Source organism: Megascapheus bottae, chromosome 15 (assembly GCF_031878675.1).
Source record: "Megascapheus bottae isolate mThoBot1 chromosome 15, mThoBot2.hap1, whole genome shotgun sequence".
Lineage (NCBI taxonomy): Eukaryota > Metazoa > Chordata > Mammalia > Rodentia > Geomyidae > Megascapheus > Megascapheus bottae.
This window is the reverse complement of record NC_143523.1, coordinates 36,333,050-36,347,368: the sequence shown is the minus strand read 5'-3', so window position 1 is coordinate 36,347,368 and position 14,319 is coordinate 36,333,050. Positions and strand designations below refer to the sequence as shown.

The following is a 14,319-nucleotide window of genomic DNA, read 5'->3' as shown; positions in this document are numbered from 1 at the left end:
AACCTCATCCAACAGCTTTATTTCTTGTGACCACATTAGAAAGCTTGTTTCCTTCCTTGGTAAACAGCCAGGCTATAGATTGATCAGGTTACACTGATTGAAAAATCCAAGGCCAGAAAGGCTTTTGGAATGATCCACAACCAGGAGATTAAGAGACCAGAAAATAAATGAGGTTTAGGGTCTGATGGGTCACCAGCCAATAGAGGCTGCCTGTAGAGGTAAGGGAGACACCACAGTCATGGAATCTATCTGTAGGATCGGATAGTTAAAAGCATGGAAGGTAGGGGTATGGCAGCTGTTTGTAGATCTCCCCACTCTAGTAGGAAAAAGGCAGGTTAACTTGAGGAGAAGGCAGCAACAAATCTTAGTGTCTGCCCCTTAACTGTGATGACTACTGAGTCAGACATCTCCCTGACCAAAATCAAAATCACATCATACCTTTGCATCCTGCAAAGAGCTATAATGTACATATATGTATATGTGTTATTTATCCATTCTCTCCCTACCCCAAGGCAATGTTAGTTAAATTTTTTTCTACAAGCTCACTCTATTTTCTCATTAACTTTACTGATCAGGCTTAGCTTCTACCCTTTCCTTCCCTATATAATCCCAAACCTAGTATTAACCATTAGTGTTGTCCTCATTATATCCTACCTAGCACCATCCTGGTGTACTATGGACGTTCTGACTATGAAGATGTATCTTTGATTCTAAATCTAAAAACACTGGAGTGATAAGTAGTATTCATTACGGATTATCACAATACCAGATCATGGTTTTTTCAACTGAAATAGCGTTTGTAACCAAATATTCTCATCTGAAGTGGAGCAGAACACCACACATAGTGTTCTGAACAATGGAATTGATTATTTAACAACTGAAACCTATCCCTCCAATCTAAGGAATGGAAAAATATACAATGCAGCCATTAAGGTCTTAAGCAATCTGCAGAGGATAGTTATTTATGAAAGTAAACTCTCAATATTAGGAAAACCTTTCTATAGGGAAAAATATGACACCTGTGCATAAATGTCCTCTCTATAAAGCCAAGTTATATGGTTCAAAGCCTTGGAATATGACCCATATTCAGACTCCCAACACTTGCTACCAAATGTAGCTAATTTATAATGTTCATGAATTTGAGATTTTGGAGGTTTTATTAGAAACCAAGAAAATCTATTTATCCTTGTAGTGTTGAACCTTCATGTATAGCCACTGGATTCTCCAGTTTACAGAAAAACAACTGTCTACATCAACTTAAGAAGCAGCACAAGATTAATGCTTCATAAGTTTCTCTCTTAGACATAAGCAAGTTATGCTTACATCTAAAGTGTAAGTTGTCTAGTAACTGCCCCTAAAGTCAAAACTAAAATACTGATAAACACCAAATATAAAACTTACTGAATACTTTCCTTCGGATTGCCAAATGTAAAGTAACAATGAATGAAGAGTGTAAAAGTTAGTTCTTAGTCAAAACTTCACACTGGAAGCACACTTGAGTTCCATATACAAAAGATAAAATGTTTCTCCCACTTCTGGTAAGTATCCTTGAACTATTTCTGCAGAATGATGAAATGCTACTCAGCAAGAAGGAATTTACATATTCTCCCTTATTTTTTGGTTATGAATCATAAATATACTGAATTGGTCTAAATTCCATTTTTAATCAGAATGATTCATAAAATGTAATTCACTATGCATCACATTTTAGCTAGTTATTCACATTACTCTTTTACTCTAAAACAATGAATTTATGCTACAATATTTTAAAATGTAATATACATTGGCAATATACTAACATCCTAGATAACAGAATGCACAGAAGCAGATAAATCTTTCAAACACAAATGGTGATTTGAAATGTAAATACCGCAACTATATATTTCAGAGAAAATGAACATTTCTCTGAAGCAGAAATTTAAAACTTTGCATGTTAAAACATAAATAACAGCTATTATTGATGAATCGGTCACTTTATATTATTCCAATGTTTACTAAATATGCTTATAAACAATAGACAATATTGCACATATTTCCTTATTTAGTCTTATTTGTATTTACAGAACTATTAAAAAATTGATCACTGAAATCTACCTTCTAAATAGAGAACATATTTCGTTTCTATCGCTTTCAAGAAATTTACAGTATAGTTACATTTATGTGTGTGAATGTGTGTGTATTCAAAATGTTTATCCTTCTGCATATGGGTTCAGGTAATTCTTTTCTTCCCTTCACACCAAACGTCTCCAAACCCATGCCAAGTGCTATCTCCATTTCTTCACTTATTCACTCTTTAACTCAATCAAATCTAGGTCCATCTTTACCACTCCAACAGCAGTCATTTTGTCAGATTACCATAAATTGTGTGGTAACAAGTATACATGTACTATTCTGTTCTCATATGATTTTCCTGATAAGGTTTAAGTTATACTACCCCCATATATGGCATCTTGACAGGAAGAAAACAGTTGAAGCAACTCCTTTCTCCCTGAAACAGGATAAAAAGAATTCTTTTGTTCCTTTAAAGTAAATCTTAAACTTTCATTCTCAAGAAATCTTCTCTGTATCTAAAAGGAACGAAAATCTTTTATGTCTAAAGACAAAGGGAATAGAGAAGAATCTGAACAAACAAGTGTCGATAAGTTCTGACAAGTTTAAAAAGACCCTATCATTCCTTTGTCCAATCACACACTCTTCCACAAGTACCCATTTCTTCATCAAACTTGTCATAATATACATGTGTCCATGTTTCTTTGATTCTTTTATTTCTGAAAGCACTGTTATATAAAATGTATAAAACTAAATAGGCATGCTTTCTCTTGTTAATCTGTAGCAGAGCTTTTGTGCTTACAGCTAGTTCTCTACCGCACCTCAGCTACAGCTCCATTTCAGACTTCTTTTGGTGTTTAATTGGAGATCCCAGTCTCACCGTCTTTCCTGCCCAGGTTGATTTTCAAAAGCATCTTTCAGATCTCAGCCACCTGACTAGCTAGAATTACCTGTGTAAGTCACCAGCACCTGTCCTGTCCCTTCTTTTATAATGCTTTATGTCCAGTTGGTTCTTTTTCAAAGCTATTCCTTTCCATACATACAAAGCTATCACTTAAAATTTAATTTTCTACAATTATTCCCAAACTTTCAAAGACAATATAGGTTATTGAAGGCAATGCAAGTAGAATGGTTTGGTTAGGAAAGGTAAGAAGAATAATAAGAAATATGCTACACTAAGAGACAAACATAAAGTCAGAGCCTCAAGCAAATGTTAGAGAATGAATAATTAGCATTAACAACTTGCAATTATTAATAACATGGCTGAAAAGCCAGTGAATGACATGACCTGTTGAAAGGCTTACTTTGCATAACTGAAGAAAGCACACTGGATGATTTTCAATATTTTTCTAAAAAACACTTTAATTCAAATAGATTTTAAGGCTTTACTACACACTGTAAATTATTCTACTAACTGTTAAGCAAAACTCATATATCTTATCATTATACTGAGTATGATATTGAACTATAGAGAGTAGGACTCAATTTTTAAAACTTGCAAGCTGACAGATTATATCAGCGTAAAGCTTTAACCATTACCTGAAAATAACACAAAAAGTAAATATAATTTCCAGCTAGGCATGGCAGCAGAGTTGCAATTCAAGCTGGCATGGGCAAAAAAAAAAATAGAAAAAAAATCAAGCACTGACTGGAAAAGAAATAAAATAAATGTCCTTGAAGCTTGTACCAAATGTAAGTACCTGCCTAGCAAGTGAAACTTCCTGAGTTAAAAACCACACTACTGTCAAAAAAAGCATGGCATGCCTTAATCTCTAAAAATTAAGAGGGCACAAAATTCAATCAACATTGATGGGCACAGTGGTTCATGCCTGTAATCTTAGCTACTCAGGAGGCTGAGATCTGAGGATCTCAGTTCAAAGCCAGCCTGGGCACTAAAGACCCTGAGACTCTTATCTCTAAGTAACCACCAGAAAAATCAGAAGTGGCACGGTGTCTCAAGGAGTAGGGCGGTAACTTTGAGCTGAAGAGCTCAAGGACAGCGCCCAGGCCCAGAGTCCAAGCCGACTAAAAAAAAAATTCAGCGCATATATATGTGTGTGTGTGTGTGTGTGTGTGTGTGTGTGTGTGTGTGTGTGTGTGTGTAATTCAAATGATAAGACTGTAGAAAATCTATTATTTATCTGGATGAGAATGTGAACTATAGATTGAAACAATACTCAATAGAAGAAAAATTTAATGTCTGATCAATTTTTGACACAAAGTCAACTACATTTTCAGAACTGTTGGGCCATTCTATTGAAAAGTAGGTAAACTGTTGTGATGTGGTAGTTCCTGTAAAATCTGCTGCCAATGGTGATGCACAATTGGGTATTAGTGAAGATTAAATATTAAGATATTTCAAAATAATTTTAGTTGATCATATATAAACTGTCCTTTAAATTGTAATTGTTTTGGTCCCTGAGATAACTATGATGATATGAATGGATATTTTCAAAATAAAGTAGATATTAAGGCAGATATAAAAGAAGTACTTGCAAGCATAACTGCTAATTTAACATTATTATACTATTCAGTCACTTATTTAAAAAATGCTAGTAAGTTTAGAATCACATGATAAATAAGCACTAATGAAATTCTATTACTTATTTGAATCGACTTTTGAAAAATGTTTTCTCAAATAAAGGTTTTCTTCAATTTGGGGCACTTGAAATCTATACTCCTAGCCATGGAATATCTAGCCCTAAATGGCTTTTCACTTAATTTCCTACCAGGCACACTTTTTTCCTCCAGCTTTATCAAATTCTGTATTCCTAGAACACACATGATTTTATGACTTTCAGTGTGCTCTTATCTCTGATTTTTTTCTTCCACTTCTGCTCAATTTTATTTTGCTTTCAATATACAGAAAAACATTTCTCAAGACCAAGACAGATAAACCACTTTTTTATTATGCTCCTTAATACAAATTAATATATTTATATATTTAAATGCATTATCTCCCCAAATAAACCATTTTTTGAATACTTTAATTGTAGGATACAAGTTACATTCACTCTTACTCTGTTCCTGGTGTTTTGACTATAGACTGTAAAGATAGAATGCATGTATGCATGCATAACAAATAGCCCATAAGTACACAAGTACAGAATCTTATGGTTTAGTCCTTATAAATTAATAATCAAATAAGAACAGAATGGCACTTGTTCTCTAGTCAGTGCTATATAAAAGTATATTCACTAACAAGTGATGATTTGATAATTTGCATACTACCAGTCCATGAAGAGCTAGATATAAAAATTTAGGATTATTTGAAACTGCTAAAGGAATTTAGCTGATTTTAATGTCTATGCAAATTTTTATCTTCAATTTAATTTTGAATACTTTCCAAGTATTTTATTAAGTATCAGACAATGACAGAAAACTTTTTACTATGAAGAATTTAGATAGAGAATGAACAGCAGAAAGATGAATTAGACCTTGACTTTAAATCAAATGAAGGTTTGAGAAGCAATATCCATATTACATATATTATACATATATATGTATATAATATACATAAATTTTTGCACTACACATTAGTATAACTTTACATATTCTTAGAGTCCAAATCATTTTTGACATTGTGAAATCTATTAATAGCGTCATAATAGTACCTGAAAATACCTGTGCATAAATACTTTTTTTTCCTTAAGCAGGGCCTTAATATATCGAATAGACTGTCTGTGATCCCCTCATTTATACCTCCTTAGGATGTACCACTGCTCTTAACTGAAAAATACCATTTCTTTCTAAACTTATATGAAAGTTAGATTTCAAGGCAAAATTATGCCTTATTTCTCTCACTGCCTCAGACACAATGGCCTAGAAGCTGCCCGTGATGGACTAACATGATGGCCACAAAGAACTATCTGTATGGAATATTATTCTATTGTCTATAGCTCTCTGCATGACTTATATATTCTCAAAACTCTAGTAATATATAGAAGCAATTTTCTTTCAGAAACACTATTTTCGATACCATTATTTCTGTCAAGAGGGATTAATTTGGGACCGGGAGTTGGCCTAGTGGTAGAGTGCTTGTTTAGCATGCACGAAGACCTAGGTTCAAATTCCTTGGTACCACATACATAGAAAAAGCCAAAAATGGTGCTATGGGTCATGTGGTAGAGTTCTACCCATGAGAAAGCTCAAGGACAGTGCTCAGGCCCTAAGTCCAAGCCCTAGGGCTGGCAAAAAAGAAGGATTAACTCACAGTATAAGCATTATATATTAGATGTTACTGAAATCTATTTTTTAAATAAAAGGCCAAACCACAAGTAGTTTAAGATTTGTAAACAATGTAGTCTTTTCAGTGCTAGCAGTGGCAAGATAGTATAGTAATTACAGATAATATATATATATATATAATATGTAAATAAATAGGCATGATTATGTTCCAATAATTTTTTTTGTTGGGTCATGGGGCTTGAACTCTGCCTGGGTTCTGTTTGTGAGCACTTCAGCTCAAGGCTACCACCATACCCTTGAGCCAAACCACACTTCCCATTTTCTAGAGGTTAGTTGGAGATATGTGCCCGGGCTGGCTTTGAACCTGATCCTCAGATCTCAGCCTCCTGAGTAGCTAGGATCATAGGTGTGAGCCACTGTGCCCAGCTCCAATAATTTTTTTAACTATCAAAATAGGCAGCAGACTTGTGGATGTTGCCAAATGATTATAAATTATTTAATTCTAGTCTACATATATAACCTTATAATGAAACCTATAGCATAGTAGATGCTCATAATTACTTTATTACTGGTAGTAGTCATTAGTTCTTAAAATTTTAAAGACTGAAAAATTTACCAACATTCAGGTTCATGGAAAATTGTAAACTATTTTTCAAAGAACTAAAGTATATTGAAAAATATTTTTCATATTGACTTTAATGACATATGTCTAAGGAAGCTATAAGCTTTTCACACTATTATTCGATAACAACACTCCCACAAGCTGTAGGAAACAAAAAGACAGATTTACAGAAGCTGCCAAAACAAAATAGTGTGTATGTAAAATCCCCAGATCAGCCTCTTGAATAATGCTCAAATTTGGTTCACATTTTTATATGACAAATAGTTACTACGATTGCTCCTGGATTTTTTTTTTCTCTGTGGGGCTTGAACTCAGGGCCTGGACACTGCCCCTGAGCCTCTTTGTGCTCAAGCTTATAGCTTTACCACTGGTTAACTAGAGATAAGAGTCTCAGGGACTTTTCTTCCCCAGGCCTGTTTCAAACCAGAGTCCTCAGATCTCAGCCTCCAGAGTAGCTAGGATTAGCGGCGTGAGCCACCAGCATCTGGCTGGTTTCACAGTTTTCACAAACCTGTATTGTAGATTTATTTCATCTTTGGGGCAAAGTTGGTCTTGCCTAGAATTTGTTCACCCCTTTCCTCCAAGGTTGTGAGATACAAGCAAAACTGACTGGAGAGTGCCCTGAAACTGACTTCAAATCCTACTCTTTCCCTTTCCACTTACCTTTTAGTCTCCTTGGTAACATGTATTTCTATGAGGTATTTTCTCTCCATTCCAGAACTCATTCTCTTTTTATTTTTCTCTAGTCCTGGGGCTTGAACTCAGGGACTGGGTACTGTCTTTGGGCTTTCTTAAGGTGGCACTGTACCATTTGAGCTGCACATCACTTCTGGCTTTTTCTGTATATGTGGTACCAGGGAATTGAACCAGGGTTTCCTCCATGCTAGACAAGGACTCTACCTCTAGGCAAGCTCCCAGCCCTTTTAACTCTTTTTCTAAGACCAGTAGTCACTGTGAGCTTATTTTATACCATTGTCCCTACAGGCAGAGAACTAACAACCTCTACTTTTCAACCTATTTTTTTCTGCCTAGACTCTACTTTTCAATACTTTTGCCGGCAGTTTTCTAAAAGAATGATTTTTGCTTCAAATATATTTACATATATATATTCTTCTCAGTAAAGGTTTAACTACTGTCCAGTAGTAATATATTTTGAACAGTTAATAAATGTTCATTTTAGAGCAGTAACAATGGAATGTAAATAATAAAGGAAGATTCCTATAGAACTATGTAATATAATAAACTCAAGCTATGTAATATGATGGGCAATAAACCCAAGGAAGAGGCATATTCTACAACAAAAAATTTAATTATTCATCTAATTAAGAGCAGAGAATGAAAAGCAGAAGCCACAGCTATGCTTTCGGCATTAAGTGATAACTAATATTACCAATGAAACCCAACATAAAAAATAAGATTAAGCCAGAAAGTATGTGCATATGAGTTCTGAGAATAAGTATATGGAATCTGGGCTTAAATGAGGAAAATATATTGGTAGAGTTAGAAACTAAGTGACTGGGAAGTTGTGTGAATGATGCTCTATATTGAGTGAATTTCTGACTAGCCTACCTGGGCAGCAAAGGACACATCAGTCCTCTGCCACTGGAGGGAGTCTGATCTCATATCCATTGATGTGATATTCACTAACAATTTCTTAGTCTTACTTGGGAATGAATTAGAATCCAAACCAAGAATATGAATTGGTTTAATGCCATTGTTTTCAAGCTCTTTGGATGCTTCTTTTAGTTCCATGATCAGTAATGAAAATTTACAATAGCTTTAAAATTATACATATTTAATCAATGAATCCAGAAGTCACATTACTTAGTATAGACACAGCCTAGAAAATCATAAAGGAAAATACTACAAGCAAGAGCAAGGGAGGATTCTGATGTGAATTATGAGTCAATATAGGCTTCAAGGTCACAAAGTACATGAAAGGCATCACGCAGTAGATTTGAACCAGAAGCTGAAAGGAGTTTTTAGATCTATGATTGATTGTTTTGAGCTGATAAAATTGAAATAAGCAATAAGAATATTGCAACTGTGATTTTTCAAATTTGCTGTTCTTTTACAATTCAGAATTTACATTTTCTATTAATCACTTGTAAAGCTGACACAACATGATTTACTAACAACATGAAGTTAAAATTGTAAAAAGAACCAACAAAGATCTAAACATTGTCTAAGTACTGGTTCAACTTAAGAAAGCATATGAACAGTAATATTCCATTCAAAGTAATTAATACTTTGAACCAAGAATTGTGATATATGCCATATGAGCAATATTTCATCACTACTTCACAGTCTCATATGATTTCATTCCCATTGTTAATTTGCTTAATTCACAGTCAAGAATTATACATAAGAGCTGGACAACAGGAGCTCACTTCTACTCCAAGCTACTCAGGAGGCTGAGAACTGAGGTTAATGGTTCAAAGCCAGTCCAGAAAGAAAAGTCTATGAGAGCCTTATTTTCAATTACTCACAAAAAAGACAGAAGGTAAAGCTATAGCTGAAGTGATAAGAGTGCTAAACTCGAGCAAAAAAGCCCAAGAACAGTGCCCAGTCCCTGAGTTCAAGTCCCAGGAGTAGCTCCCTAAAAAGTAAATAAAATTGAGCATAAACAAGGAGGCCTCCAAATGATTTGTAATTTAAATAGATATGAAAAAGGATTTATTTTAAATATTCAAGATAGAAAAATTTTTCTTTTCACCACAAAAGTACCATTAGACACAAGGGAATCTGTCAATTCATGTAATTTCTTTAAAAAGTTTTCCTTTACAGACTAGCATTATAAAAATCCATAAAATATAACCAGCAGCCACACAATGTCCTACTCATAGAAATAACAATTATTAAAGCCTTGAAGTGGTATAAATATTACAAAATAATTTAATTTTGCCTTTTCTACCTTACTGTGTAACAAGAGTGTATGGCAATATGTAGATAACACTTTCTTTTTAACAGTCAAAGAATCTCTCTCTCTCTCTCTCTCCCTCTCTCCCCCCCCCCCACACACACACAATGAAAAGATAAAGAGAACATAGGATTGTGGGAATGGGTATTTTGTCTTGTCACAGGTCAGTAAGCACTTAGGCATCAACACAAACTTAAAATGGTTTTCTCCTATTATTGATACTTCTAGATGGGAAAATTGCTTTTATTCCGCTTACCTTGCTTGAAAATGTAAGGGAAAAGTACATCATATATCTAACTTGAGTATACACATTAGTACAGTAGAGTAGAAATACTCTATCTGTAATAGGATCATTCAAAATACCTGTTATCTATAGCTCATCTTCCCAAGGAAGTAATCCAGAATTCTCATTTTGAACTACAAGTAACTAACATCTGGAGAGGGCCCATTTACTAGCAAAAAAGTACATATGCTTAAGAAAGACTACAAATGAGGTAAAACATATATAAGAACTCTCTTGATTAATGAAAAATCCAATTATATGATGAGCTGAACTCTTATGTTCTCTAAGATGACTAAATATTTTGATGAAATTAAAGAAACAAATGACGCTAATAATGTAAACATCAACTTAGAGGAAAACAGTAAGCAACAGACAGATGAAGGCAAGATGACAGCAAAGAATACATTAAAGTTATGCTCAACCAACATCTATAGCTTTCAGTTCATACAGTATCTAAAAACACCATGAAATTTAAAACTGCAATTGAACAGAGTAAGAGGGATTTATATTTAACAATCACACTATATTTTCCCCTATTAAATATCAAAGAAATTATTTCTCTCACTGTTTTTCACTACCAAATAGTAGAATAAAACAGAATAAAAATAAAAGTAAAGAGCAAACAAGACAAAACACTTCTATGATTACAAAAGGGAAAAACAGCTCTTATTATGTACCTTAGCACATATCTACTGCCACATACATTGCTACATTCTTGTCTTTCCATGGTTATATATTAAATAGTTAAGTAAAACAATGAAAGGGATCAAATTGAAAGAAGTGAAGGGAGTAAATATTATTTTGGCTGAAAATTACTATAAAATGATGCTAAATAAGGTCTGGTTGATAAAGTTATTGAAACACTGTTGTGTAAAAACAACTATATTATTCCATCTCACTTATTCCTATGAAGCCAATTACATGTTTTGAAACTGACCCATAAATTAAAGTAATGAAGGGGGAAAAAGTTAAGCTTAAAGCAATCTCTCTATACCACTTTTCCAAATTTTTACACATTTTGTAATTGAACACTTAGTTTTCATTAGTATAAGCTAGTTTTACAAAATAAAATCAAATTAGTCTGTTAAATCTAGAGGTCTGCAACTAGTAATTTCTAGAGCTACTACTGTTTAATGCCAGAAACCCCCTTACAGTAAATGTTACATAATTTGTTCATTTTGTAGGTTCATGTGAACAGAAATAACTAAATAGTATCGCCAAAATAAAACAGCATACTATACTGACAGCAGAGATCACAGTAAATAAAGCATTAATTTTTGCATTCAACATTGCTAACTCTGTAAACTTCATTAAAAATCCAACAACCTATATTTTTCCTAACTGAATACAATTTTATATATTGAGATTACTGAATTCTGAGGAACAAAATTGCCTATTTCGTGTTATTGCAAGAATGAGTTTTTGAAAAGTCACTGAAGTAAAATTTTAAAACTATTTTTATTAGTCTTTTTGTCTCTGAAACTCATTTAAGAAAACACAAATATCTGTGATTTACAATGACAACAATGCAAAAAGCTCCTCATTTTACAGTACAAATTAAAATCTAAATACTATGTAGTACATTAAAATGTTTATAGTCTAATCAAGACAGCTTTTATATAACAAAAGGATGAATGTTTAAATGTTGCAAATGTGTGGTCTTTCTACTACTATAATAGGTTATGTCTGGAAAAAAAATACAACCAGCCTTTGCAAAAATATTGCATCAGAGTACACCTGTTTCAGATATTAATGTCTCTTATGGTTCAGAGTTTGAACTTGAGTTTTAAAATCACTAAATACAAATATATATTAACAGCAAGTAGTAACTTTATTAATAAGCAAAAAAATGCGATCCTCCTTGGATGCAAATTACTGAAGAGCAATGCCTTAACAAGTTATTACCACATAAATGACTTTAGAAACAAGACCGCTGCTTCCTGTATTTGCGTTACACCAATAAATTTTTATGACCTGAGTATACTGATCGCTCCACATAACTTCTGCTAGAAGTATTTTGACAATGCGTACTTCCATATGCAGTTAAATGCTCATTTCATTTATTAGATAGCCAGAAGTGTTCATGGTCTTTTTGCCAGCACTCAAGTTGTTTTTCCCTTTCTGGTATGAAAATTTTACAATCACTTGGCCGACCTATTAGTCATCAGATGACTTCTTTACAAATGGAGTACAAATGGAGTTGTTTTTTTTTTTTCTGCATGACTAGCACTGATTCTCCTAGTAGTCCAACATCCCGCTCCCCAGACACTGCACAGAGCCTTCAGCGCGGTCTCTGGAACCTGCCAACTTTAACAATAGATTAAACCACACCACATCCATCTCTACACAATGGTGCGTACTAGCCACATATTCTGAATCACGGTCGTGAGATCGGGCCAATTCCTTGGCAGGATGATGATGATGATGATGATGATGATTTTGTCTGGAATCCTAAGCCTTAGAAGCAAGGAAGCTAGTGTCTGTCCTTGGTGCTGAAATGCAGTTTTGTTCTTTTTTTTTCCCCCCTGTCCTCTGGCTGGATTAAAGGAGCTGTCAGGCTCATCCGGGTTGCAGAGGATAAAAGGACTTGTTAACGCCGGGCCGGGGGGGGGGGGAAGAGGGGGGGAGGGTGGACTGGCAAGTTTCCTGGCGGGGAAAGCTAACTAGCGGTGTGCGGTGGTGGGAGCGGGGACGGGAAGCCGCCGCCGGGGTGGTGGTGGTGGTGGTGGTGGTGACGGCTATGGTGGTGGGGTGGGGAGGTGGCCTCTTCCCTTGGGTGCCAGAGACCCAGGACGTCGGGACTGCGGCAAAGCCGGGCAACGCCGGGTCCGCGGGGCCCAGTCGCCGACGCCAAAGGGCGCCCTGGGCCCGGGCTGAGCCGGCAGCCTGGCGGCCGAAGGCTGAGAGGGCGCCGCAGGCGACGGCGACTTTCCGCGCCAAGGCGCCAGTCTCTCCCCCCACCCCCGCCCCCGGCACCCTCCGGGGGGGGCGCGGTTCCTTTTGTCCCTGGGGGTGAGGGGTGGGCGGTGGGGACCCCCACACTTACTCGCACTCGGAAGGTTGGGGAGGGGGTGACAACAAAAGACCCCGGCGCCCCGAACGGGCGGCGTCGGCGGGGGATCCGAGCGGCCGCGGAGCCCGGGCGCACGAGCTCCGGCCCCCCAAGCCCGTTCCCCGCGCGGCGGGGTCCCGGCCGGCGGCTCTTACCGTCCCGGTCACACAGCTGAATGGCCTCCAGGCTGAGGTTCTTGATCACCTCCTCGCAGGGGCTGGTGGGGCTGCTGAGGGCAGGATCCAGGCGCGGCGGCACCTCCATCTTTCCAAGCCCGGACTCGAGCCCGCCTGCTTCGAAGCCAGACTCCCTCGGCGGGGCGGGCTGGGTGAGAAGGGCGGGAAAGGGAATGGAGGGGTTGGTGGGTGGGTGGGGGAGTGGCCAGAGACGCGGCGGGCGGCGGCGTGGGGTACCCAGGCTGAGCCTCCGGGGCTGAGGGAAGCCGCGGTGGACGAGGCGACCGCCGTGGGCAGGAGCTCCGCGGCGTGTGCGGCTCCCGGAGAGACGGAGCGGGACCTGGCGCGAGGGCGGGAGGCGCGCGCTCCCGAAGGGGAGGGGACGCGACGCACACGCGGAACGTGAGGCCGGAGGCGCGAGCACGCGCGTGTGCGCGCGGGGCGCCGGAGCACGCGCCCACACCGGCTGGCACGCGGGCGCCCTCGCCACCTCCACCCCGCCCGCCCGCGCGTCCGCGCGCCGGAGTCCGCGGGAGCGCGCGCGCGCGTCAGTGCGTTCCCCCTCCCCACCCCGCACCTGTCCGGGCCGCTGGAATCACTTGACGCAGGAGGCGTCCGGCGAACTGAGCGCGCGGGAATGGACGGGCGCCGCCGCTCTTGGACGTCGTGTGCTCGCCTCACGTTGGGTGAGCAGCGATGGCGGCTCCCCCCCCCCCCCCACCTCGCTCACAGTATCAGGAGGAGCTGGAGTGGTCGACACGGAGGCGGCGTCGGCGAGGGTGAGCGGGGTGGAACGTTTAATCCAGGATGGGGCTGGGGAGGGTGTGGATGGAGCCCCCGCCCCGCCCCAGCCTCCCGCCAGGCCCCCGGGGCGCCCGCATGCAGTGGGCTCTGCCCACATCTTGAGGCCACACACTGGAGGTGTGTGAGGAAAGAGGGCGGGGTGGACGGGTTTAGGGGCGCCCGCCCTCCTGAGGGAGGGCCAGCTGAAAAGGTGAGAAAATGAGACTGTCAGCCAGCCCGCTGTAA

General features: G+C 38.6%; 1 protein-coding gene across 4 annotated transcripts in view; it reads right to left on the bottom strand.

Moving 5' to 3' along the window:
• Window positions 1-13,621, bottom strand: part of Phyhipl (phytanoyl-CoA 2-hydroxylase interacting protein like) — a 28,489-nt gene extending 14,868 nt beyond the window's left edge. Inside the window, exon 1 of one of the 4 annotated variants that reach the window (XM_090346373.1) lies at window positions 13,270-13,621. In XM_090346373.1, the coding sequence (XP_090202499.1) occupies window positions 13,270-13,378 (109 nt within the window). In that variant the 5' untranslated portion in view covers window positions 13,379-13,621. Of the gene's footprint in view, window positions 1-7,370; window positions 7,511-12,433; window positions 12,647-13,108; window positions 13,196-13,269 lie in introns of those variants that run through there. The other 3 variants (XM_090346376.1, XM_090346375.1, XM_090346374.1) reach the window with 3 other exon arrangements.
• Window positions 13,622-14,319: the final 698 nt, after the last annotated feature.